Here is a 27,256-nt window from a genome sequence, read left to right on the forward strand (position 1 = left end):
TAGAAACACTTTACATACAACACCTTACACACACACTCTCTCTATATGTGTGTGTGTATGTTTGTGTGTGTGTGTGTGCATATATATAAAATCTTTCCTTACCTGTCTATGGAAAATTGTACTCGTTGTACTCATTTTCCACACAAAACCCTGCTTATTTGAGGGTCATGATTTTAGTCATTTCACATATCATAATAATGTTAGCAGTGTAGAGAAGGAAATTGCCAGAGTTTGAAGTGAAAAATAAAAGTAGAGTAAATTTGCTCCTGGAATAGCTCTTTAATTGCATTTGTCACTATTGACGATCAAAACTCAAGACAGAGTATGTTCTACTTATGCAGTGTTTGACAGTTGCTAAAAATGGCAATGTCAGAGAGTCTTTGAGATCATTATTAATTCATTCATCCCCACTTTTCAATCTGTTCTTCCCTGAGCATCACGGTCATATGAGCCATGCTAAGAAATACAGCCTTCCACTGTGAGTGCCTTTACTTTCTTCAGGTCCTTTTTTTCATCTAAAAAATCAGCTGGCTTTTAATTATGGAACTGTGACCTTGGGAGGGATGTTAGAGGTCACCTCATCTTACCTCCCAGTGGAGAAATGCCCCTTCTTTTTTCCTTTCAGGACTTTCTGCCTCTGGTTATTGAGAAAAGTGGCGGGCCAAAGATGACAGGGACAGCACTGCCATGCTTGCAGTCCCATTCTCGTTTCAGACAATTCAAACCATTTGAGCTCGCAGGATAACTCCTACCTATCAGCTCTAATTTTACTCTTCAGAACCACACAAAATTACTCTCATCCCTCTTGTGACAGCTCTTTAAATATTGAACAGAGCTATCTTGGCTTTCCTCTTCCCTGCTTTTTCTCGTCATATTAAACCTTTGTGCTCTTTTCTACCCTGCCACAGCAGTGTGTAAAGTTTCTCTGGTGTCTGAAATACTCTTCTGAGGAGTGGCTTTGATTGGTCAGTGTGCAACCTGCAGCTGACCCAAAATGAGCAAGAACCAGGTGTGGTGTGCTCGGCAGGGGGCCCAGAAGTGCTTCATTTCCTCATGTCAGGAGGTAAAACTCAAGACACATTCAACAACTCCCTCTTTCTAAGAGGCAGTGGCTTCTTAGCCTCTTTCCTAGGAGTCAGAAACATTTAGAACTTAGCATTGAACCTAAATAGTGATATTTTTGGTGAAAACCTATCTCTCAAACTGTTGAAGGGAATTAGAGTTAATTCCATGCAGTTGACTGCCTCAGGCTGGGTCCTCCAGGCGAGGCTTTGGAGCAAAGCTTAAAAAAAGCTCTCACCTCTGAAGCAGACATGCTGACTGTGAATTCAGGAGCATGGCTTTATTTTCTTTCAAAACCTGATCATTTGTCTTTTTTTCTTTTTGAGACGGAGTCTTGCTTTGTCACCCAGGCTGGAGCGCAGTGGCACAATCTCTGCTCACCACAACCTCTGCCTCCCAGGTTCAAGTAATTCTCCTGCCTCAACCTCCTGAGTATCTGGGATTACAGGCATGCACCACTATGCCCAGCTAATTTTGCATTTTTAGTAGAGAAGGGGTTTTGCCATGTTGGTCAGGCTGGTCTTGAACTCCTGGCCTTAGGTGATCTGTTCTCCTGGCGACCAAAGTGCTGGAATTACAGGAGTGAGCCACAGCACCCGGCCTTATTTGTCTTTTTGAAAATAGAAGTGTGAGTCTCCTTACTCCTGCCACCACCCAGCATTCTGTTCTTATGACTTCGCATTTTCTCTGTGACTGTGCTCAGTTATTTCATCCACTTGGGTTGCTGCTGCTCTTTTGGTTAAAAATTTAAGGGGTACAAGTACAGTTTTGTTACGTGGATACATTGCTTAGTGGCGAAGTGTGGACTTTTAGTGTGACCATCAACCAGTACAACCTCTCTGGAAAACAGTATGGAAATTTCTCAAAGAACTAAAAATAGAACTATTCAATCCAGCAATCTCATTACTAGGTATCTACCCAAAGGAAAAGAAATCATTATATCAAGAAGATACTTGCACTCATATGTTTATTGCAGCGCTATTCATAATAACAAAGATTTGACATCAACCCAAGCATCCGTTGGTGGATGCCTGCATTTGAAAAAAGTGGGATACACACATGCACACACAATGGAGTGCTATTTAGTGATTAAAAAGAACGTGTATGGATTGGAGGCCATTTTCTAAAATGAAACAACTCAAAAACAGAAAGTCAGATACCACAGGTTCTCACTTAGTGAGAGCTAAATAATGTGTTCACATGGACATAGAGTATAGAATAATAGACATCGGAGATTCGGAAGGGTTGGATGGAGCTGAGAAATAAGAAATTACTTAAAGCGGACAGTGTACCTTATTCAAGTAATGTGCCATCTCCTGCATGTGGCACAATCTCTGATGGTTACCTCTAAACCCAACCTTCTTCTCTTCCTACAGCCTTGAGTTTTCCAGCTGCCTTTTGGCAGCAAGCAGTGCCGATGATAAAAGAGACTCCCAGATCAGCTAGGTATCTACAAGAGATAGTGACTAAACATTGACAGAGATGGGGAATCCCATGGGAGACTGGGAGCAAGCAGGAGAGACACCTGGTTGCATTAACTGGGAGCAGAGAGGGTATAAGCGAACCCGAAAAGCTAGGTCAGGATTTCCCTTCTCCCACAAATACCTGCTTTGACTTGTATACCTAGGGGAAAACCTTTAATGAGATTTTTTTATTGCACTCATCCCTTTGAGCTTGAAGAAAGAAACTCACTAGAGATAAAGAGCAAATACCTGCCTCTTAGAAGAGGGGTGGTCAAAGCAAAATATGTTCTGCTGAAGCTGCATTCCCACATGAAGTAGACAAAATGAAAATCCTCTTCTTTCCCCCACCAGGAAATGTTTTCCAAGATTTTGTTCCTGGTGCTCTTGCTACTCATAGTCCCAGTGGCTGTGCTTTTCCTTGGCTAGATAGGATATGACCCTCACCTTTCCCCACTGAAGGCATCTTGAAAAGCCATTAAACTCATTTAAACCAAAACACTAAGTAATGAACAGCTGGTAGTTCTGATAAAATTTTACATTTGACCCTGAAAAATCAATAGGAACGAAATCGGAAACATTGCCAACCTAAAGCCTCAAGTTTGAATTGCATTTAGCTGCTAATAATGAAAAATTGGCTATAGTGGCTTAAACAAATGAGAAATTTAATCTCACACAGAAAAGAAATCCAAAGATGGTTAGAGCCAGTATTGTTGTTCCTTGTTAGAAAGGCTCATTCTGTTTTATTGATTGTTGATTGATTGGTTGAGACAGACTCTTGCTCTACAGCCCAGGCTGGAGACCACTGGTGCAATCTCGGTGCTCACTGCAACCTCTGCCTCCTGGGCTCAAGCAATTCTCCTGCCTCAGCCTCCCAAGTACCTGGGATTACAGGTGCCCACCACCGTGCCCAGCTAATTTTTCTGTTTTTTTTTTTAGTAGAGATGGGGTTTCACCACATTGGCCAGGCTAGTCTCAAACTCCTGACCACAAGTGATCCATCCACCTTAGCCTCCCAAAGCGCTGGGATTACAGGCATGAGCCACCATGCCTGGCCTCATTCCTTTGTCCTTATATCCTCAACATTGCCTTCCATCTTTGAAGTTACTTTATGATGTAATATGCCAATCAGAGTTCCAGCCGTCATATTTTCATTCCAGACAGAAAGTAGGAAATCAACAGGAGAAAGGCAAAAAGGCATCTTCAGCTATCTGATCCCTTCTTAGAGATTGATTTCCAGGAGGCCCATCAACGACTTCTACATTCATCTTATTGATCAGAACCTAGTTACATAGCTATAGCTCAAAGGAAGCTGGGTAATGTGATCTTTAGCAGGGCACAGTGCCACCCTGGACAAAATAGGGTTTATTACTATGGAACAGGAGAAGAAGGAGTATTGGATAGACCATCAGTAATGTCAGCTATGTAAAAGGAGAGGCTGCTTGCATCTGAAAACAAGCAGGATTAGGTAAGAATGTCCCTGAGACTGGAACCAAAGGCAATAAGGAATTCAGGAGATAAAAGAAGGATCCCAAAGTGATCTTGACTTCATGAGTCTTTACATATCATAGTCTGGTGCTCCTCATGAATGAGTAGGAGGTACAGGCTACCCACAGCAATTCAGTTGGATGTCCTAGGCCTTCTGGAACTGGCTTTTGGTAACTGTTACCCTACCTGGGGCAAGAGGCATTAGGTTTTTCAAACCATTTTTGAGATGTAATTTTTTTTAACTTAAGAAAGACAATAGTTTAACTTATGTCACTGTGATATTGTTATATAATAAATATGTATTTGGGCTTCATCCCTGCTTCCTATACAGAGCTCCTAAAACTTACGGAATTTCTTGAGGGAAAGGGGTGAAAGGAGCATCTTTGATTATTCATAATAAGCCCCTTTCGACCATACCTGAGTTTCTTCTAATGAGGTGACTCTTGAAGAATGGGGACTGCTTGCCAGATACACCAACTCTGCAATTAGAGAGTTGGAACTTTCAGCCCTACCACCATTTACCCTCCCCTGACCTCTGGAAAAAGGAGAATGACTGGATATTGAGTTAAATAACCAGTGGCCAGTGGTTTCACCAATCATGCCTATATAATCGAGCCACCACAAAAAATTCTAAGCTCTGGTGTTCAGAGATGTCCATGTTGCTGAACACACAAAGGTACTGGGAAGGTGCGGTGCCTGAAGGAGGCATGGAAGCTCCATGCATCCTTGCCCCATGCATCTCTTTCATTTAGCTATTCCTTCATTGTATCCTTTACAATAAATTGCTAAGAGTAAATCAAGTATTTTCCTGAGTTCTGTGAGCTGCTCTAGCAAATTATTGAACCTAATGAAGGGGTTGGTTATAGCCAATTGCTCAGAAGTACAGGTCACACCCTGGGACTTGAGACCAGCATCTGAAGTGAAGGGCAGGCTTGTGGGTCTGAGCCCTTCACCTGTAGGGTCTGCACAAACTCTACGTAGTTAGGGTCATATTTGAATTGTAGGGTATCCAGTCAGTGTCTGAAGAGTTGAAGAATTGCTTAATGTGAGGAAAAATGCCACATATTTTATATCAAAAGTGTTGAGCAGAGAAACGGGTGTTTTTTTTTTTTTTTAAGTTACTCTGTGTAGATATTTGAACATGGCAACTCACCCAACCCTTTGAAATATAATTTAAATCGAGTATGTAAGATAGTTCACAGCAAGACAGCTTGTAGAAATGACTGAATTCCTGAATCTGCAGTTTAGCCTTCTTGCTGCTACTGTAGAATTCCTTTCTTTCTTTTTTTTTTCTTCTTTTTTTTTTGAGACAGAGTTCCACTGTTGTTACCCAGACTGGAGTGCAGTGGGACGATCTCGGCTCACTGCAACCTCTGCCTCCTGGGATCAAGCAATTCTCCTGCCTCAGCCTCCCGAGTAGCTGAGACTACAGGCGTGCACCACCATGCCCAGCTAATTTTTGTATTTTTAGTAAGAGACGGGGTTTCACCTTGTTGACCAGGATGGTCTCCATCTCTTGACCTTGTGATCCACCCGCCTCGGCCTCCCAAAGTGCTGGGATTATAGGCATGAGCCACCGCGCCTGGCCTGCAGAAAATCTTAACCAGTCTAATTTTTTTTTATGAGTAATGCTTATTTATTGGGAATCTTCAAACCACTTTAGAGGGCACAGAGGATAATTGTTCTCTGTTTATACATTTCAAATCATAGTGAAAAACATATTATCTTACAAATTTCATTCAGAACACTGGCTTTCAAGGAAAAGGGTGGGACATGAACTGTTTAGAGTACTCAGAATGTCAGAGGTTTGACAATGACAAGTGTCAAGGACAAGGTTAGTTGTCACAGTGACCAAGACTTGCCTACTTTTGCTAGCCTTACATATTAAAGGAAGCATGTCCAAAACTTAAAGCTTACCCTTAATCAACTAATTAGTTTAGAGGAAAAAACAAAACCTACTTTTGACCATTTTAAAATGTTTATTTCTGACATCAGTTTGCTAAGATAATTCTTGAATCCTTTGACAAATGCAAATAATTATTGTAGATTCTTCAAAAAGTCTACTGCAATTATGTACCTACATCTAAATGTTTAAGGAATATATTGCTGTTTAGTCTCTCTGATTATTGCTTTCATATGAGAATGCAGTTTGATCTGGATAAATGTGTGTTGCCAATGTCGGTATAATTTTTTAGGGTGTGAATATTTTAATCCCTACTGAATTTCAAATGTCCATTCATTTACTTACTTTTTGGCACAGATCTAACTGGCTCAAAAGCCCTGATGCTGATTCTGACCAGCTCTTCCGCATGGTGGCAGAAGTCTTCATCCTGTGGTGTAAATCTCATGTAAGAACACGTTTGGGCCCTGGGTTTAGAATAGTTGTGAAAGCGGCAGACCTTGGAAAACTGTTGATGAAAAAAGTCGAACTCTATAAAATACTTAAGGAACTTTATTCTCAGCCAGTGTGGGAACCATGACCCATGACACTGCCTCAGGAGGTCCTGAGAACATGTGCCCAAGGTGGTTGGGTTACAGCTTGACTTTATATACTTCAGTGGGACAGAAGTTACTGACCAAGGCATAAATCAATACATGTAAAGTATACCTTGGTTTAGCCTAGAAAGGCAGGATATCTTGCAGGGTTAGGTAGTGGGCATCCAGATCATAAGTGGATTCAAAGATTTTCTGAGTGACAGTTGTCAAAGTTATCTAAAAACCTGGAATCAATAGAAACAGTGTGTAAGACAAGGGATTGTGGAGACCAACATTCTTATTATGTAGATGAAGTCTCATACATGGCCGCCCATAGAGACAACAGGTGGCAAGTGTTTCATATTCAGACATTTAAAAGGTGCTAGACTCTCATTTAATCTCTTCAACATCAGGAAAAGACCTGGAAAGGGAAGAGGATTCTCTACAGAATGTGAATTTCCCCCACGGGAGAGACAGCTTTGCAGGGCCGTTTCAAAATATGTCAAATAAATATATTTTGGGGTAAAATATTTTTACTTCCTTCAAGGCCTGCTGTCAGTCATTTGATGCTATGCTAGAGGCAGGTTGGAATTTGGTGTCTTATTGCTACCAAGAGTCTATTTGGTCAGTCTTAAGATCTCTGTTTTAATGTTAATGCTGGTCATATATGCCTAAACTCTAAAAGGAGAGGGTATAATGAGACATGCCTGACCCCCTCTTCTCATCATGGCACGAATGAGTTTTTCGGTGTTTGGAATCACCTTGGCTGAGAGGCGGACTCTATTCAGTTACCTGGGGAGCTTAGAATCTCTTTGGTTTCCAGAACTTTCTTGTAATGTTTGCTTTTTCAATTCTTTCCCACTTAGAACTTCAAGAGGGAAGAGCAAAATTTTGTGATTCAGAATGAAATTAATAATTTGGCATTTTTAACTGGAGACAGCAAAAGCAAGATGTCGAAAGTAAGTCCTTAGAAATTAATTCCAAAAACTCTTCAACCTTGACCTCAGCCGTGACTTGGATCTATTTCCTGTTTTCTAGGGATTAACACTGTACTGCATTTAGGTCAAACTACATAACCAACAGTCCTTGCTGCTGTTTCTTTGAGAGTGAGCCAGAAGAAACTGCTCTCAAATAATAAATAGCTGCTTGTATGTCAAAAAGTTTAAGTTTCAAGAATTGCCTAAGGCATTTGAGAGGTCTCCAAAACAAAAGCTACTGTTAGTGGTTTTAAAATAGAACTACTTCCTGTATAGTGAGGATACAGAAATTCACATGCCTAGAGCCACCTTTTGATGGCTAGGAAAAAATTACCTTGCTTTGCAGATTTTGACAGCATGTACTCTCACATCATGCTTGTTTTCCTCCTATCTGTAATATTCAATACCTGTTTTATTCCAGCTGTGTTGGTCTCTTAATGCCTTCTGTTTATTTTTCATGGCAGTTGCACTCAGAAAGCCAAACATTTGTCCATTTCCTGTAGGAAATGTTTGAAAGAGGGCATTCCAGACATCTTTCTGAAGAAAGAGTAACCTAAAGAGAGGAGCATAGCAGGAATACAAGGGCCACAAGACTCCCAGCTCCTCTTGAGTCATCTCCGCACACTGAGGCTTCATTATTTTGATTTAAGAGACTTCTCAGACATATTTCTTCAGGTGTACATACAAAAGCAAAACCTACTTAAATGAGATGTTTTGTTACCAGCTGTTATGACTTACCCTTGACTCTGTACCCCTGAGAAATGTGCCTCAGTGAGGGTTGATTGTGTATGTCCAGTGCAAGTGACATGTAATACCTGAGATGTGCATCTCTCTCACTGCTGGTACAGTGCAGCATTGGAGGAACATCAAGGTGAAGTGTGCATGGGGACCCCTCAGAAGTAAAAGTCAGTTCTGGAAAGATAAGTGTCATGTGTTTGTAACAAAGCCCTTGGGCATCTTTCCAAATAACCATTTGGGATAGAGGTCTCATATATAAGCTGCAGACAAGGGGCTGGTATAACACCAAAAATGAAAACTTAAGCACCTGGAGCTCCACCAGGCATAGCTAATTGTGGTCAGCTGCAATCATTCTGAGCTTTCTGTCCCTTTTATTTACGTTGACACATTTCTTCCAACATATAGAAACTGTTAGAGTTTATAATATAGTCTAAGTATACACTTTTAGTATGTACTGCTTAATAAGTTTTGACAAACAAAATTACATACACACAAAGTAGAGCGATCACATTCATGAGTAATCTTTGCTGCAAAAGGATTCTTTTGTACTTTAGATTTTATTTGATTTTCTAAAATTCATTTTAAATTTGCCTTTTGGTAAACACATCTACTGTAATATGATGTAGACAAGGTAAGGTTTTCTCATATCTGCCTCTCTGGACAGCTAGCTTATCTTAAGTTGCCTCTGCAGGTCTTCTTACAACTAACCCAGCCTCTTCTTTGACCCATCTACCTACAGAAAGTCAGTAAATCCCAGACAGATTCCATACTATCTTCTTTTTTTTTATTTTTATTTTTATTTTTTGAGAAGGAGTCTCTGTCACCCCGGCTAGAGTGCAGTGGCATGATCTCAGCTCACTGCAACCTCCACCTCCCGGGTTCATGAGATTCTCCTACCTCAGCCTCCCAAGTAGCTGGGACTACAGGCATATACCACCATGCCCAACTAATTTTTGTATTTTGAGTAGGGATGGGGTTTTGCCCTGTTGGCCAGGTTGGTCTCGAACTCCTGACCTCAAGTGATCCACCTGCTTTGGCCTCCCAAAGTGCTGGGATTACAGGAGTGAACCACCAGACCTGGCCCTATCTTCAAATTGAGGTAGATTCAGTGGCTCAGGACTGAACCCGCAAGCATCCATTGGGATTGTTAGGGAATGGTAACAAAGCAATGAAAATGACTCTGATACCAGGACCTGGATCCTGGATGAGCAGAAATGGCAAAGACATCTCAATCCTCTGGTAATGAATGCATGCTAAAGGTCCTTGGATTTACATTTGGAAAGAGATGAGATTACAGAAAATGGCATTTCAAAACCCACCTACTGACAAACTAACAGGACCTTTTGTTCATTCACATCACTGAATGAGGAAAAGGGAGTGTTTGTTTCTTGACAAAGGATGGTCATGTTCAGAATCTGGGCCTCTTTGGTGCTGGTCTGGTTAGTCTGTAGAAGCAAAGTCTCTTGTTTCGTTTCCATTGTTGTCATTTGCCAATTATTTCTGAGCCACATGGGATAGGGTCAAAATTACAAAGTAACAAATGGATGAGAGGACACTCCCTAAATGTTGAATGATATTCGCCATGGTCCTCAGGGTCACAAGTATTCATACTGTTGCCGTTGCCTGCTTTGAGACACAGTGTAGTAATAAATAGACCAGAATGTGAAAGGAAGATAAGTCTTCCCCCTGGCCCATCTGTTGGCTAGAGCTAAACCTTATATGATTCACTCAGCCCCTCTGGGTCCCGATTTACCAGTCTGCAGAAGGAGGCTGAGCTCACTGCCTGACTTCTCCCAACTGTACTAAGATGTTCTGGTTTAAAGTCAGTTTCAACAGTATCTCTAGGATAGAATAATGTTTGATAAATGTAGTGTATTATTTCAGAAAAAGAGATACCATGCCTCTGAAAAGCAGTAACTCATAGCCATTTCTGGTATTTTTTGGCTGTGGAACTACATACTGAGGGCTTAGGGATTAGGGGATTCTTCATTTTTGGCTGACTCCCTATTGCCTTTGCCTCCCTGCACTGAGATGGTCTCTCTTACCCAATCTGAACAGAGACCTGTACTTGCTTTTATCTCCACTCTTAATTGAATTCTGGTGTTGTAAAAATGAAGTCAGCCTCAGTGTATATGGCAGGATTTGCGGAGGTATACCCGTATGTGATTGCTGCATGCCACACATACCACATATGCCATTGCAAATGAAAGGAGGTGGAGAAAATATACAGTGGGCCACACTCTTACTACTAGACTAATCGAAGGTCAGTTCCAAGATATGTTATTTTCCTGGCAGTCAAAGCAGATTTTGCTTGTGAGAGCTCATTGTATATTTTGTGTATATAACACCAATTTGCAAATGTATGTTAAGCTCAATGTAACTAAGCTGAGCAAGTATTTTTTGTGTCATTTTGTTTTGAAACTTTTTTTTTTCTGGAAAAATGACAGCAGCTTCTTCAGAAGGGAATGGTAAGTTAGAATGTGGTCAGCCCAAGAAATGCCAATTCCTTGAGCAAGGTTATAAACAGTAAGATAAAAAATGTTGTGATGCAGGAAATATTAGAGTGCCTCATGGATCAAAGCCACTCCACCCCATGAAGCATGATTTCAGCAGATCAAAAGGGGACAGGAAATATTTTAGAAGCTATCTTTGAGTTTTTCAAGGGCATTCACATTATATGCGTGAGTTTTCTTGTTCACACTCCCTCTTTCATTCCCTCACCCTCCCCGTTTTTCTTTTATTTTTATTCTCTTTGTTCTTGCACTTCTGCTGTGTACTCACAGGCACATGTGCATGCTCTCTCTCTCTCATGAACGTGCACACGGACACGCACACTCATCCTCTTCCTCTCCCCTGTCACCCTTCCCTTTTTTCCCCGCTTGCCTCTTCCCCCGCTTCTCTCCATGTCACCCTCTCGCCACCATTTTTTTCCTTCCCTCACTGTCCTCCTTCTCTCACTGTATCTCTTGCTTCTCGTTCTCTGACTTACAGAAAGTCTTCTTTTGTTGGATTGACTCATCATTGCTTTAGTTACCTCTCAGTGGGAGAAGAGCTTCCCATGGCCCAGGCTTGTCTTTGTTCAGAAGTCTGATGCCAGCTCTCCCTATGTCATCCCTTTGTGGTGTGTCCTTTAAGTCGCTTACCCTACAAAAGTCTGTGTCTGTCTTTTAAGTTCTACACACAAAATCAACTGTCTGATTATAAACTAACTACTGGTGACAGTCTGTGATATCAGCATGGGGAGATGAAATGATTTTGAAGGTATAGGAATCTGTACATTTCTAAAAAGAAAATAAAACATGGTCCAGTATGGTGGCTCATGCCTATAATCCCAGCACTTTAGGAAGCTAAGGAGGGAGTATTCACTTAAGGCCAAGAGTTCCATATGTGCTTGGACAACATAGGGAAACCCTGTCTCTTAAAAGAGAGAAAAAAAAGGAAGAAAATAAAATGTTTCTGCCACCAATTTTTAAAAAAGCATTTCATTAGAAAATTGTAGTGAGTTAATCTTAGCAGTATGTGACAGAACAAATAAAATTAGAATCTATAGCCTCGACCTAGGGCATGTTGAAAGGTTGTAGCACAAGAAGGGAAATGCTCCATCTTTTGGGATGCTTAGTGATCCTGAATCACTTTGGATATTCCTAGAGTACTTTTTGTTAATAAATCTTTTTCTTTTTCTTTTTTTCTTTCTTTTTTCTTTTTTAAGACAGGGTCTCCCTCTGCTGCCCAGGCTGGAGTACAGTGGTGTGATCATAGATCATTGCAGCCTCAAACTCTTGAGCTCAAGTGATCCTCCTGCCTCAGCCTCCCCAGTAGCTGGACTATATAGCACACACCACCACACTCTGCTGATTTTTTTTTTTTTTTTTTTTTTTTTTTTGGTAAAGACGGTGGTTATGTGCCCAGGCTGGTCTTGAATTCCTAGCTTCAAGTGATCATCCCACCTCAGCCTCCCAAAGTGCTGGGATTATAGGCATGAACCCCTGTGTCTGGCCTATGCTACCTTCTTTTAACATGAGTGCAAGCATTGCCCCTTAGCTCAGTTCTCCCTTTCTGTGTGTGGAGTTGATAATGCGGTGGGTAGAAGGAAGAAAGAATATTGGGTTCTTTGGTTCCATGACAGATTGTGTACAGTCCACCCAGGTGAAAGGAGGGAGGTGGAAGGGGCAAAGACTTTAGATCTAGAGAGTTCTTGTGGGTGGCCAGATCTGAAGACTAGCCTGGTCCAGGTCCAAGTGCCACACACTCTGGAAGGCTGCTTCTGGGTTGGCTTTACCCAGGAAGTAGATTTCTTAGTCTGGATTTAAGTCCTTGGACCAAATTAACCTCCATCCTAACTTCCCACTCACTCTTCATGCCATGCTCAACTGGCTTCCAGAACCATTGAGTTTCTGTTGTGTTTGCTGAGAAACGGGGGCTAAGAAGCTTTAACTAACATACGATGCCTTATACCTTGGAGCCCTGCTTTTACTAACTGACTCTTCTCCTTGTTTCTTTTCTTTTGTCTTTCCACACAGGCCATGCAAGTAAAGGTACAGGTCAAATGCATGACGTGTCTTTTCTGTCCTAGTGTTAGAGGTACCAGGCTCTGGCCCCTTCTGCACTGTGATCACCATGGGGGTGGTACAGAATGGATTTTCCTGCCTGGAGGTCCCCCAGGCCTGCTCCAGGGAAGACAACTGCCTGTCAAAGAGTGAATGTAGGCCTACCCACCCTTGGAATGGGGAAGCCGGGGAAGCCAGCCAAGCCTCACCCTAACCGAGGTCTCCTTGCTATCTCTGCTCCCTTCTGCAGCTGCCCTGTTGGCAGCCACCACACTAACAGAGATAGGGATGAGGGACAGGGCTTGAGAACCCAGGAGACTTGCTCCTCGTGGTGCTACCCAGGGTCAGAGTCTAATTTTTTACTAGTGATCTCAGCCATTTCACGCTGTAGAAGCCCTGCCTCCTGTACACGGCTCCCATGATTCAAAGCAAGTCTTCCAAAGACTACCATGGGAGAATCTCCCAGGTACAGTTTCAGGCTATCACTGGACGTTTTATCTTCCTCTTAATTAATGTGTGTCGGCTGCCATTCTCCTAAACCCTCCTCTCTACACTGTACAGTGAGGAAAGGGAGATACACAGGAACCAGGACACATGCAGCTCTTAGTTAGGAAGGGAAGATGGAGCCCAGGCGAGATAGACTTGCATCTGGATAGCTCAGAGACTTACTTGCTATGTGATCTTAGAAAAATTGCTTCACTTCCCTGAGCAGTCCTGTTCTCATTTACAAAACTGACTTGTTAATATTTCAGGGTGTTGGAGAGAATCATAAATGCTTTCTATAAGTAGCAGGCACTTTGGAGTCAAATTGCATATGCAGCTTTGATGTTTAGAACAACATGAAACTGGCCCATCAAATAGAGAGAGAGCAGGAAATAATTTAGATTTTGTACTCAAATCCACATAGTTGCACTTTTAAGCATACTTATTCGATTGCATACTGTGTATTAGCATGTATATTTTACAGGTATATATATGTGATATCATCGTTTATATACATATAACCAGGTTCTATGTTTTATGGATGATTTGAAACATTTTCAAGGGTAATTTAGACTATAAATGAGTTTTGCCCTGAGTCGCAACCTTTAGAATTTTAAACCTGGTGGTAGAATGGTGAGGAGCCCAGAAACCACTCGGCCAGTGGGAGTCGGCACTCGCACAGTCTGTGTGAAGCAGCTTTCCCTTCCTGCTGTTTTCTGGAACACCAGGACCCTCCTCCTCTTAGCCGCATTTCTTTGTCTTTATTCATATTTCTTACTGCCCCTCCCACTGCTGTCCAGGGGCTGACTGGTGTTTTGAAGCACTGGATACAAGGTACCCCTGCAACCAGTAGAATTTTCTGGCAATGTTTAGCCAGACTGGGATTCTGTTGGCCAGGGATTTCACTGTGGTTTCTGTGATACTGTGATACAGCTGTCTGAAAGTGCAGCCACCACAAGTGCTGAAAGAAATTTCACTGTTCTTAAAAGTATCCATTAATAATTATGAAACTCTTTTGCCCTTTGGAAAGCAATTTAAAGAGGTTAGTCCCAAGACAGTGTTAATTCTGACCATACTCTTCTGTTTCAAAAACCTTTTCCCATAAAATGAATTCTGCCCCAGGCCAGGAGGACCAGGTCTTGTGTGCCAGTTCCAGGGGAGGCGTCTGGCATGCTCCCAGAGTCCCATGTCTGTATGTCACAATAAATCACAGTGCTGCCCCTCATTGCTGCAAACACTCCATGGTACCTCATAGCGCAAAGCATTGATGAGCACCACTTCCTTCTTTCCCGGGGTCCCTGACATGCTTCTTGCTACCCAGCCCTCCCCACTTCTAGCAAGTGCCCACTGAGGCCAAGTCATGCAAGCACGTACCACTTGAGCAGTTCTGCTTCTCTGGAACCTGGAATCATGAAAGTTGAGTCACCATAGTGCCTTATTTCCTCAAGCCCACGTGGACCCACTGTGTGATCTCCCTGTGCTATGGATGCTGAGGATTCTTAGTGGATTGCCTGGGGTTGCTGTTGTATCATAGCCCAGTGCATTTTGCCACATTGGCCAGGCTGCTCTCAAACTCCTGACCTCAGGCGATCCATCCGCCTCAGCCTCCCAAAGTGCTGGGATTACAGGTGTGAGCCACTGCGCCTGGCCTGGATTCCTCTCTTAATACAACTTCATTGAGTGAACTCTCTCTGAAAAGGATGAGAAGTCATAAGCCAAAGATGGGTGCAAGCTTCCATGAACTGAGGAGTTCCTTTCTTTCATGTCTTCAGATTTTTCTCCTAACTTTCCTTCAGCTGGATTCCAAAGCAGCCCTACTTTAGATTTTTCTTTTCCTGTAAGAATTTGCATTGCTCGTGGTGGGGAGTCTAAGTGAGGTTCTCCAAAACACCAGCTTCAGCTTTGGAAACACAGGGCAATTATCCTATGGTGGATGCTCTTTCGCATTTTTAGTGATCCCCCAGCATCAGAATTCTCAGAACTTTTCTGGGGTCATGTTTGTCGGTTACCAAATCATTATTTTATAGAACACCAGTTTACTTGTTCAGTCCAGAAGTGAGTGAGCAAAGACCGTAAGCATCTGTGATGTGTGTTTAGTTATGTGGTTGTGTGTGCATGCACAGAAGGAGAAGGCTCAGGGTTATGGCTGGTCTTTTATGGATACCTAATTCATCCTTGTTTATCACATTGTTTTCACTGTCCTTTGAGGTGTAGTAAGGCCTGGTCTATATTGACAGGGCCACAAGGAGGCAGGCAGCCTCTGACATGAGGCCATTTCTTTTGGAGAATCACCGAGCCCCTCTCTGTTTATTCCAACATCATCTCCTAGTCTGGAGGACAGGACCAGGAGCGGAAGAAGACAAAGCGGCGGGGAGACTTGTATTCCATCCAGACCTCCCTCATCGTGGCTGCACTCAAGAAAATGCTGCCCATTGGTTTGAATATGTGCACTCCAGGAGACCAGGAGCTGATCTCCCTTGCAAAATCACGATATGGCCATGTAAGCTGCCCGTCTGACTGCGCTGAGTGTGTGACCCAGGTGGTGTAGTGCTAGGTGTTCAGCCCCCGAAATGGTTAGTCCTCTTCCCCTGGGGAGCAGGGGGCAAATGAGCAGAAACCAGTGTGTATGGAGGCAACATGCCCTCATCTTAAAATGGGCTTGGAAATCAGTGTGTGCCCTTGGGAAAAATCTCTAATATTTTCTCTTTTGTTCTTCTAATAAAGATCCCAGCAAAAGTGTGCATTGACTCTCCATATATCCCCATATGCTATTTGACAGTTCCATGGTGATCTCCAGGAATAAAATTTGACATCTCTTTCCACAGAGGGACACAGATGAAGAGGTCAAAGAACATCTGCGGAACAACTTGCACTTGCAGGAAAAGGTGATGAGTCAGGAAGGCAGTGAGAACTCACACAGCCTTTCCTTCTGCCTGCAGGGTTCCATCTTTTCGCTTAATTTACTCATGTTTCTTATATGTGTTTCAAAAAGAGTTTTGGGGTATTTGTGTTTAATTGGTAGGACTAGCTGTCTCCTTTTTTTTTTTTTAATTACTGATACACAAACTGCCTTTATTTTATTTTATTTGCCCTTAATTTGTGTTCTTTGCTATTGCAAAGAGGATTCAAAGAGGACTCCAATAAAGCATCTATTCCAATTTCCCATTATGTGAATGTCAGGCCACAGCAGGGAGAGTGTAGATTAGGTCTCAGAATTTACTCACTGTAAATCTTGTTAAACCATGTGATGGACACCTGGGAGAAGTTTTAGCACCTCCTGCTCTAAAGAGATATTGAAACAAAATAATTTTGTGTCTAGTTGGTACAATTAAAAAATACAATTTTGATTTTAAAGGCCACTTGACATGTTTTAAAGCCCGTGAATCTGAACAACTCTTTCCTCAGGTACACTATGCCCTGAGATGGAGAACTAAGCCAACACAAAAAGTCTTTCCTTTCTGCCCCAAACATAGAGGAATGGTGAATAAAATACACTAGAAAAAAAGGCAATAAAAAAAAATCTCAAGGGCCAGAAAAAAAGGGACTTGGTTTTTTAATAATCATAAATGAAGAGGAATAGGGACCTAAGTACCCATACTGTGCATAAATACAGAGCAAGAAACTTCCATGAAGTTAGCCTTGAACCAGTAAAACCCACAACCATTCCACAGAGAAACCCGTTAAACCACTGGAGAGTCTCCACCTCCTAAAATATAAACTGAGATACCTGTAAGTAAAATTTCTCCTGAAGATAAGCTCATTTTTTTTGTTAGAAAGCACATCAGGAAATCTGTTAGTCATCATATGAAACAAAGAATAATTCAAGCATAAGGAGCTATTGAAAGAGATGTAAATATAAATATGATTAAAACATTTAAAGAGATATAAAGGAAGTAACAGAACCTGTAAAGCAATAATTGGATGTTATGTTTTTTAAAAGGAGAAGGGGAGATGGGTTTGAAAAAAGACTTCGTAGTCATTATAAAAATAAAAAATAGTCATTGAAATTAAAAGCCTAGTAAGTGGGTTAAAATAGGCTAGAAATAGCTGAAATGAGAAGTTATAAATTAGAAGAGTGCTTTAAGAAAATCATCCAAAATGCAACACACAGAAAGATGACAAGATAGAAAATATGACAGAAGCATTAAGAGACATGGAGATTAGAATGAGAAGTTCCTACAGAGCATCTACAGTGTTCCAGAAGATAACTGAGAAAATGAAAGTGAAGCAATAATAGAATAGAGTCTTGACTCCTACAGAACCATGGTAGGACCAAAAGGCTCCTTCAGTATAAGAGGTACAGGAAATTTCTCATCTTATGAGTATGCTTCAATTTTCAGTCTGATGACCCAGCTGTAAAATGGCAGCTGAACCTCTACAAGGATGTTTTGAAGAGTGAAGAACCTTTCAATCCAGAAAAGACAGTGGAGCGTGTACAGAGAATTTCAGCAGCTGTCTTCCACCTGGAACAGGTAAGGAGCATCTGCCCTGAGGAATGGGGAAGTAGAAATACCCGGAACAATACCAGGCTCCTGTCCACACTCAGCTCTCAGGTACAAGTGCCCTCATAAGACTGAGAAAACAAGGAGCAAGGATCATCCCAGATCACCCCCATGTGCCATCTCGATGCCCTGTGATAGCAGATCTCTCCACTATTTCCCCTCCAGTGTTTTGTGCATTCTTGCCATTCACTCAAATGCCCCATTTAAGTCCCCTACCATTTAATAAGCTGCTATTAGACAATAAATGACTAAAAGCGATTGGGAGAAAGAGGAAAACCTAAGACCTTCACAACTGAAATCATCCACTGCAGGGTGCATTTTGCTAACTACAGTTGACAAGCCAAAATTCTTCCAGGATTAAGAAGTCTGGGCTGCAGGTGACTAGCTTCTGCCCCCAAAAGATCAGTCTAAGATGTACCAACCTGTGTGATTTCTTCTCAGGTGGAACAGCCTTTGAGGTCCAAGAAGGCCGTCTGGCACAAACTGTTATCAAAGCAACGCAAACGGGCAGTGGTGGCCTGTTTCAGAATGGCCCCTCTCTACAACCTGCCCAGGCAAGTATTTTGTCTTTTTTCCTGGCACGTAAGGCAGTGATGGGAATGGAGGTGTCCTCCCACAGATGTGCTTTCTCGCTCTTAATCCAAGGAATAGAAACTGGAATCCTTGGCCTATGGAGCTATGGTGGTCTGCATAATGTAAGGGCCTGGCTAAGACAATCAAGGTAAGCATAAAAACTGAACCCAGATGAGATTCTCTAGATCCCATTCCTGCCAACTCACCCTTTGTACCCTAAAGTCAGCCAAGTAAGCATATGGAAGTACACTACTTTTGCTGAGGGGGGATTCTTTATTAGCATGTAAAGTCCTCTGGAAAGATGAAACTGTTTTTCTGAAACATTTTACCCCAAATTCTATCAACGGGTCAAACAGTATTTCTCTGCTCAGGCACTTGAAACTAAAATTACCATTTCCTCAAGAGGTACAGAAATGTAACTTGAGAATCTTTTAGCACAGTGTACTAACTGTCAAAATATAAAAAGGCTGGAGATGCCTCAAGAGGCTTGCCAGAGGCACGATGTCTTCAGGTGTTTCAGCTTATACTTTGAAGTAAAAAATATTTGAAGCTTTTTCTGAAAAGTTTGTGACACATCCTTGTCAATATAGGGAATAGTATCTGACACACTGGCCCAGAGTCGCCCACCCAGACTCATTCAGTGTCTTTGATGATGTGGTGACATTCCTGTCCTCAGACTCATCACAGAGTAGGTAAGGTCGGGCCTTGGGTCAATAAACAAAGCGAGTAATTGAATATCAGCCTCTGCTTCGTTGACTATCAGATCAGTAGGAATGTTCTCACTTGATCAGGGAAAATAAACTGACCTTTAGGCAAGTACATTCTGAAGCTTATGGAAATATATGTGTTATCTGAAATATCAGATGAAGGACTATTCTTATGCTTGACGTTTTATTTTCATTAAATTGTGGAACTTGGCGATCATTTGTCAACAGTAGCCTATAACCTCATCCTGAGCCAACTGGCCACCTTGGCTTTCTTCGTTAGGATCTTTGAAGATATTTAAGAATCATGGTCTCAGCCAGGCACAGTACCCCATGCACTTTGGGAGGCCAAAGTGGATGGATCACTTGAGGTCAGGAGTTCGAGACCACCCTGGCCAACATGGTGAAACCCTGTCTCTACTAAAAATACAAAAAAGCAAACAAAAAAACAAATACCAGGCATGGTGATAGATGCCTGTAGTCCCAGCCGTTCAGGAGGCTGAGGCAGGAGAATCGCTTGAACCCAAGGAGGCGGAGGTTACATTGAGCTGAGATCATGCCACTTTGCTCCATCCTGGGTGACGCAGTAAGACTCCATCTCAAAAAAAAGAAAAAAAAAAAGTCATGGTCTCTGAGACACATACCTGTTCCAACAGATCTGTCAAGAAACAGGTTACTGTCTTTGGAAGATAATGAGCTACTACCAAATCAGGTAGAATTCAGGAATAGAAAGATGAAAAACAAGGTCAAGCAATCATGGGCATTAAGGCTGCTGAAGACCTGACAGAAAAGTGAAACTCATAACCCAGTAGAAAAAGCAGAAGTACATAGAATTTGTGTTTCTTTTCTGGAAGTGTCGAAACATCAAAGTATTTCCTTCCTTATCTGGATGGGATTCCTACCTGACACTGTGCTAAGTTGGCTCCAAAAGAGCCCAACTCTAAGTACATGTCTCTAGGGCCAGGACAGCTAGGCAGAAAGTACATCTCTCAAAAACAAGCATTTTGCTAGGCACAGTGGCTCACTCCCATAATCCCAGCAGTTTGGGAGGCTGAGGAAGGCGGATCACCTGAGGTCAGGAGTTTGAGAGTAGCCTGACCAACATGGAGAAACCCTGTCTCTACTAAAAACACAAAAATAGCCAGGTGTGGTGGTGCATGCCTGTAATTCCAGCTACTTGGGAGGCTGAGGCAGGAGAATCGCCTGAACCCAGGAGGCAGAGGTTGCGGTGAGCCGAGGTCACGCCATTGTACTCCAGCCTGGTCAACAAGAGCAAACCTCTGTCTCGCCAGAAAAATAAATACATAAATAAAATAAAGCATTTTTTTCTAAATCTACTGAAGATATTACACCATCCTTACATATCTGGGCTGTGCCTTCAGTAGTTCTAGTCTGTATGGGTAAGAGCAAGTCTAGGAGTTCACTCTGTCCTTCATAAAGCATGACTGTCCCTAACCCAGTTGTTTTAGAGGAGCTGCTGTCGGTGATCTCTTTAGCATGGAAGACTGGAAGTAGATTTCATAACAACAGTGAAGCTAATGATGGAAACAACTCCTCTTCTCCACTTTGTGATGATCTAACTGCATAGAATCTCCCAAACTAAAGGGCTTAAGGGATTTATTTTATTATGTGGAAACTTTCTCTGATGCTAGTTTTTAAAAGAAAACCTGTATGCTTCTCTCCAGACACAAAATTAGTAATTTCTTCCTGAGCACCTTTCAACAAATTTGGCTGGAAAAGGTTAATGAAAAAACTCAGTATGACAGGCTTATACCCATTTTAATGGTAATGTAACCTGTGGAGAGACCTGCTCATTCTCTGCACACTCCTCCTTTATTGGCCATGATTTAACGTTACCATAAAAACACAAATTTGTACAATTGTTAAGAAGAATTCTGATTGGTCAGATTTGAAGAAAGATGGCAAGGACCGTGTTCTTCCAGAAACTGTGACCAGGGCTTAATGACTGTGTTGACTTTTATCTTCCTCCTCTCCCCTTCCCTCCGTACCCATGTCCTCACATTCTGTGAACACTTGGCTGCTTTGCAGTGGCTGATATTCCCAGAAGTCAAGCCTGGCTTATCGGGAGTGGCTCATGCTAGTTAATCAGTGCACCCACATGCTGGGGCCATAGCTAGCATCCATGAGGCACACAGAAAATATGCCAATGGCGTACCATGCTTAAACCTTGTTTTGCTAAGTAAAAGCTGGAGCGCCTTGCCAGTATGGTTACTTGGAGAATGAAAAGAAGCCACCCTGTGGTATTTTTGCTATCTCTAGGACTAAACCACTGATCATCAGCATGACTTAGATTGGATTACCTAGAGAGGTAATCAGCCTAAAGGAACAACTAAATTGCCATATGAAGCAAATGCTTCAGTTCTGTTACTTGCCTTAATGGCTGATTTCTCAATGGAGAGGAAATGTGATAAAGTCGCTGCGAGAACAGGGTAGGATGAGAGATAACTGCCATGTCGTTTGTCATTTTCAGAAGGTGCTCTAATATTCAAGACCCACCATGTTAGAGGGTTCTGGTTTCTTAGAAGTAAATTCTGTGGTGTGCTACTGGCTACCCTGACCAATCAGAAGATAAAAATTGTACAAAAGTCTGTCCTTCTTACTAACCATTAACTGCCCAAACTAAAAGAACAAGTTCCCTCTTGACCTCCCTCTCACCCCTTCCGCTCAGGCACCGCTCTATTAACCTCTTCCTCCATGGCTATCAGAGATTTTGGATAGAAACAGAGGAGTATTCCTTTGAAGAGAAACTAGTACAGGATTTGGCTGTAAGTACTGACTCCCCTGGGAGCAGAGATGCGTGTGGATGGATTTGATTTTTGTATTCATGTGTGTGGTTGTAACACTTAAACATTCACAAGGAAACGTGTATAAATTTGAAAGCAACTGACTGCTCAGGGGAGGCTCTGCTAATGGTCATAAGAGCTAGAGGATGAATTTTCACTTGGAGGTGCTAACACTATCGTCATCCTCATCGTCGTCGCTATTAACAACTAATACTTCTTGAAATGCACAGCCATGTCATGGGGGGTTCATGCTAAGTGAAGTTTTGAGCACCATTGGTTGCAGGAGGCACCCCAGCCAAAGCCCCATGTTCTCACTCAGTGGTTCTGCTTTGCAGAAGATGCATCTAAATACCCTTTCTGCATCTTGCATTTCTATATTTGGCATTTCAGAAAATTTGGCATGCCTTTTCTCTAACAGACTTCATGCTCTAAAGCCACTTAAAATGATATACGAGGGGAAAAAGCTTATTGCAGAGGTGCCACGGAGCCTCATTCTGGTTCAGAGAGAAAATAAACCCTCCCCTTCTTTGGCCAACCTGTGGTTTCTTTTCTCCTTCTCTCACGAACATTTTTCTCTTACCACTCACTCTCTCTGTTCATCTTGTCCTGTGTTTCTGATAGTCACTCTTTTCCAAATGTCTTTCTGTCTTTCCCTGTCACCCTATGTTTCTTTCCTTCTTTTTTAAAGCCTTTTCCTGTTTTCCTTCCCCTCAACTTTATGTCTTTCATTGTTCTCATATATTCCTGTTGGTGAGAAAGACACTCAGTTGGTTTTCTCAGTTTTTAGATGAGTGTGAAGCTGACAATGACCGTCATTTCAGCTGTCTACTTCTTCTGAACCATTCATACAACCCATGTAGTTCTCATCAATTTACCAAATACAGTCCACCCTGCTGCCTCTGTCACTGCTACAAAATTCACTTTTACCTCTGATACTAGCTGCTGTTTCTCTTTCTGTGAAAGGCGATAAAGAAAAGATCTGATCAAAGGGGAAGGGCGAGACTTGCAGCTCCAGGATGGCAGCTCTCAGGAGCAACAAGAATTTTAGAATGGAGAGTTTGGTTAGGAAAGAGAAATGTTTTGCCGGGTTGAATCTAGAATAGTGTTAGACCCAAAATGGTCCCACTGCTTTGTAACTCTTGCTCCACCCACATGTCGAGCCCAGCTTTGCAAAAGAAATGTCAGCTGTTAGCCCGAGAGAACCAGTCTCTCAGGTGACTGTGGGGTTTCCCTCCTGGACTTGGGTGCCCAGAGCTTGCATGAAAGATCTGCTGATTGGAGTATGCAGCTATTCCCTTTATGGGCAGCCTTTTGCTTTTTATTTTGTTTTAACCTAAAATTGGAATGTTTATTTGATTGGCTGTAGAAATAAAAATACGTATTTATACCTATATACACATATATCTCAAACCTTGCACCTTTAGGGTTTCTATCCTGAAATAAATATATGACATAGTGGTTTCATTTTGTGCTTTAGTCTGATGCGCTCTATGCCTGTGCTTTACTTTCTCTTTGTTCGCATGCAGTCATGTGGCACGAGGTTAAATTCATGCCTAAAACCTATCTGTGTTGGTTTGTATAGAAATCTCCAAAGGTGGAAGAGGAGGAGGAGGAAGAGAGAGAAAAACAACCTGACCCACTACATCAGATCATTCTCTATTTTAGCCGCAACGCTCTCACGGAGAGGAGGTCAGAACCACCAGAACACCTGCTTCTCCCAGGCACCAAGGATATTGGTGTCCCCTCCTAACCTTCCTCACTCAGAAGGCAGTGAGTGGAAAAGGGAAGCCAGATTTAGCAGCCCTCCTTGCTGCCCTATTTTTGGCCATCAAGATATGTCTAGGGAAACTACATCAAGCCACAGCCTGCTCTGTGTCAGACACTGAGCTGAAGATTAAACAGCCTAAAACTATAACCTTCATCTCTGAATTCCATGTTAAGCCAATGCTGGTTCACATTTTCAGAGTGGTTACTAAGAATTGGAGTGGGGAATTTCTGAATTAATTTACTAGTACTTATAATTTGAGATTTATATGACTCTTAGTCTTTCATGTGGGGTCCAAAAAGTAGCCTGCTAAGGCCAGGCATTGTAGCTCATGCCTGTAATCCCAGCACTTTGGAAGACTGATGCGGGCGGATCATCTGAAGTCAGGAGTTCAAGACCAGCCTGGCCAATATGGTGGAACCCCATCTCTATTAAAAATACAAAAAAATTACCCGGGCATGGTGTCAGACACCAGTAATCCCAGCTACTGGGGAGGCTGAGGCAGGAGAATCACTTGAACCCAGGAGGCAGAGGTTGCAGTGAGCTGAGATTGCGCCATTGCATTCCAGCCTGGGCAACAAGAGTAAAACTGTCACACACACAGACACACACAAAATAGTAGCCTGCTAATTATGTCCTCCATTCTTTCCAGCAAATTGGAAGACGACCCTTTGTATACCTCCTATTCCAGCATGATGGCCAAGGTACACCCAGGTTTTCTGCCCATCGATTCTGTCTTTTGTCTTCCCTTAGACCTCTTCAGCTGCATGAAAATTGTCGTGTTGAATAGCAGGCCTGGGACTTTGTCATGATATAGGTTTCAGGCATTGCACAATTCATGTGCCATAGTGATATTAGTAAGCTACTTCACTGTGTTCCTAAGGAAACCTTGAAGCTTTGCAGAAATAATGGGTGCTGGTGGAGAGGTTCACATTGACATTTCTGAAGCCAGCTAAATGGGGCTCGGGCATACAGACTGCCCTTGTGTTTTCAGTCAATGTTCAGAATACATCAAACAGTTCACTCAGGTGAAGGTTAGAAACTAGAGAGAGCTCCCGGTGTTCTGAAAGAGGCAGTGTGACCAGAGATGTTCTATGTCGCCCAGAAGATGGTGACCTCTGGAATGCTAAGTAAAAAAGGGAAACTTTGATATCAGGCAGAAAGGATGTGTTGGGTCATAAGAGCACCTATTCCTTTATCTAGTTGTACTGCAGGCCCCCAGTGGGGGCCTACAACTTTAGGATTCACAGCCTAGAAGCTGTCTCCAATCTTACTGCCATGCCCTTGAGGTTGTATCTAGGAAGTGGCAGCTCCCTGCATTTCTGTCTCCCATTTACACCAGAACTTTAGTAAGGTAGAAGAGTTCAAGTTTGTGGTTAAACCAGCCAGGTCCCCTTCGATGATGTGAGCTGTGCATTCTCATTTCTCATTTCCGAATTCTATGGAAACTGCAGAGATGGCATTTACAGTACAAATGTTACCCTGCAGGAGCCAAAGTGTTCCTGGTTTTACACCGAGCTGAGGTCCTGGGGTGCCTGTGAATTACATCCTGTCCCCTGCCCTTGCAGAGCAGAGTTGTGTTTATTAGATTCACCTTTAATTTGGTTGTCTGTCTTCTCTCTTACCTGCTCCATGAAATCTAGAGTTGTCAAAGTGGTGAGGATGAAGAAGAAGATGAAGACAAGGAAAAAACATTTGAAGTAAGTTCTCATGAAGATTAAAAACAGAGCCACCCACCCTCCGAGGCTGATAGGCCAGGCCTTCAGAGGTGGGTGCTGACTTTAGCATATGTGGCTCACCCACCAGGAGTGTGTGAGTTGGCAAATCTGCCTTAATAAAGCACACATATTAGCTGTGGTTCTGTTGTCTCTCTGCTCATGAAAAGATAGCAGGTAGTATGCCAGTCAGCAAACCACTAGCTGTGTTCTTGGGGGAAATTTTACCCAATTACTGTAGTAACAGGGGCCATAGAAGGACAAATTAAAACATCTAAAATGAAAAAAATCAGAAAAATGAGTATCTGCCCAGTGTGGTAGCTCATAATTATAATCCCCACACTTTGGGAGCCCAGGGGAGGGGAGACCACTTGAACTTAGAAGTTCAAGACCAGCCTGGGCAACATAGGAAGACTGCATCTCTACAAAACATAAAAAATTACCTGGGCATGGTAGTGTATTCCTATAGACGCAACTGCTCAGGATACAAGTGGGAAGATAACTTGAGCCCAAGTGTTTGAGGCTGCAGTGAGTTCTCATTGCACCACTGCACTCCAGGCTGGATGACAGAGTAGCATCCAGTCTCTCAAAAAAAAAAAAAAAAATTAAAAAATCAGAGCAATAGAGGCACTTGAATGGTTTTTGTACTATTATTCTGTAAATGCAAGTTGATAGTGATGTTTATTTTGAGGCAGTACAGGACCGTGAAATTCTCAAGATTAAACCATATTATGTTACTTGTACTCTTTTATAGACAAAGTACATGACCAAACACAGCAGAAGCAAATGACTATAATTACAGTCTGGAAAGCTTTGACATTCTCATAACCTGGGTCTGGTAGAAAGTGAGCGGTGACTCACGCCTGTAATCCCAATACTTTGGGAGGCTGAGGCGGGTGGATCACCTGAGGTCAGGAGTTTGAGACCAGCCTGGCCAACATGGCAAAACCCCATCTCTACTAAAAATACAAAAATTAGCTGGATGTGGTGGTACATGCCTATAATTCCAGCTACTTGGGAGGCTGAGGCAAGAGAATCACTTGAACCCAGGAGGCGGAGGTTGCAGTGAACTGAGATCATGCCACTATACTCCAGTCTGGGAGACAGAGCGAGACTCCATCTCAAAAAAAAAAAGTGTTAGCTGTGGTCTGAGCATTCCAGATGAGTGAGCATTTCCTTCATTCAGCCAGAAATACTCAAGTTGACCCCTCAGCAGGTTTCCCTGTGTAATAGAACATTGAAAACAAATTTTAATGTTGGGTTGCTTCTCACAATTATGGTATCCAAAAGGAATGGACTGTGTTTTCCATCAGTACAAAAAATGGAAAATGTATCATCAAAATATGAATGATGTGTAGACAGTTTAGAAAGCTGGGTAGTGTCTGGAAATAAACTTCAGAGGTCTGCTTTATTCGAGTTGATATGTGTTGCCTTCCTTAAACAACTGGAAATTTCTCTCTCACCTCGCTATGAGTGAACTCCATGGTGGTAGGTGGGAACTGATCTTTCCCTGTGATTTTTTTTTTCCAGGAGAAAGAGATGGAGAAGCAGAAAACCCTCTATCAGCAAGCTCGGCTGCACGAGCGTGGTGCTGCAGAGATGGTCCTTCAGATGATAAGTGCCAGCAAAGGTGATTGCCCCAGTTTCTGGATGGGCCCATGTAACTTCCACTAAGATATCATGCTGTAACATAAAGCCGTTATTAAAGAGTCCTGCTAAGGCCCAGTAGGCATGATTTAACACCTGTTTCCTTAGTGACTCAGTCAAATCTTTGTCATGGCAGGTGAGATGAGCCCCATGGTGGTTGAAACTCTGAAGCTGGGAATCGCCATTCTGAATGGAGGCAATGCTGGTGTGCAACAGGTAATGGGAGCTTGCAGTGGCTGGGCAGGCTCCCGGGGTATTCCCATTTGACACCTGTCATGCTCAGGGAAGAGGAGTTGACTGCTGCAGAGCGGGGCTG

General features: G+C 42.5%; 1 protein-coding gene across 16 annotated transcripts in view; it reads left to right on the plus strand.

The window, feature by feature from the left end:
• Nucleotides 1–27,256, plus strand: part of RYR3 (ryanodine receptor 3) — a 572,638-nt gene that overhangs the window by 502,063 nt on the left and 43,319 nt on the right. For 13 of the 16 annotated variants that reach the window (XR_013521058.1, XM_054240576.2, XM_054240579.2 and 10 more), the window contains 13 exons: nt 6,271–6,358; nt 7,352–7,444; nt 12,721–12,735; nt 15,560–15,730; nt 16,056–16,115; nt 17,571–17,702; nt 18,174–18,286; nt 21,699–21,795; nt 23,396–23,502; nt 24,231–24,282; nt 25,222–25,278; nt 26,824–26,923; nt 27,077–27,156. Coding sequence is in view for 15 of the 16 variants with exons in the window: in XM_054240576.2 (XP_054096551.1) it covers nt 6,271–6,358; nt 7,352–7,444; nt 12,721–12,735; nt 15,560–15,730; nt 16,056–16,115; nt 17,571–17,702; nt 18,174–18,286; nt 21,699–21,795; nt 23,396–23,502; nt 24,231–24,282; nt 25,222–25,278; nt 26,824–26,923; nt 27,077–27,156 (1,165 nt within the window). In the remaining variant the exon portion in view is untranslated. The remainder of the gene's footprint in view (nt 1–6,270; nt 6,359–7,351; nt 7,445–12,720; nt 12,736–15,559; nt 15,731–16,055; nt 16,116–17,570; nt 17,703–18,173; nt 18,287–21,698; nt 21,796–23,395; nt 23,503–24,230; nt 24,283–25,221; nt 25,279–26,823; nt 26,924–27,076; nt 27,157–27,256) is intronic. The other 3 variants (XM_054240580.2, XM_035259926.3, XM_054240582.2) reach the window with 1 other exon arrangement.

This window comes from Callithrix jacchus, chromosome 8 (assembly GCF_049354715.1).
Source record: "Callithrix jacchus isolate 240 chromosome 8, calJac240_pri, whole genome shotgun sequence".
In the NCBI taxonomy this organism is placed as follows: domain Eukaryota; kingdom Metazoa; phylum Chordata; class Mammalia; order Primates; family Cebidae; genus Callithrix; species Callithrix jacchus.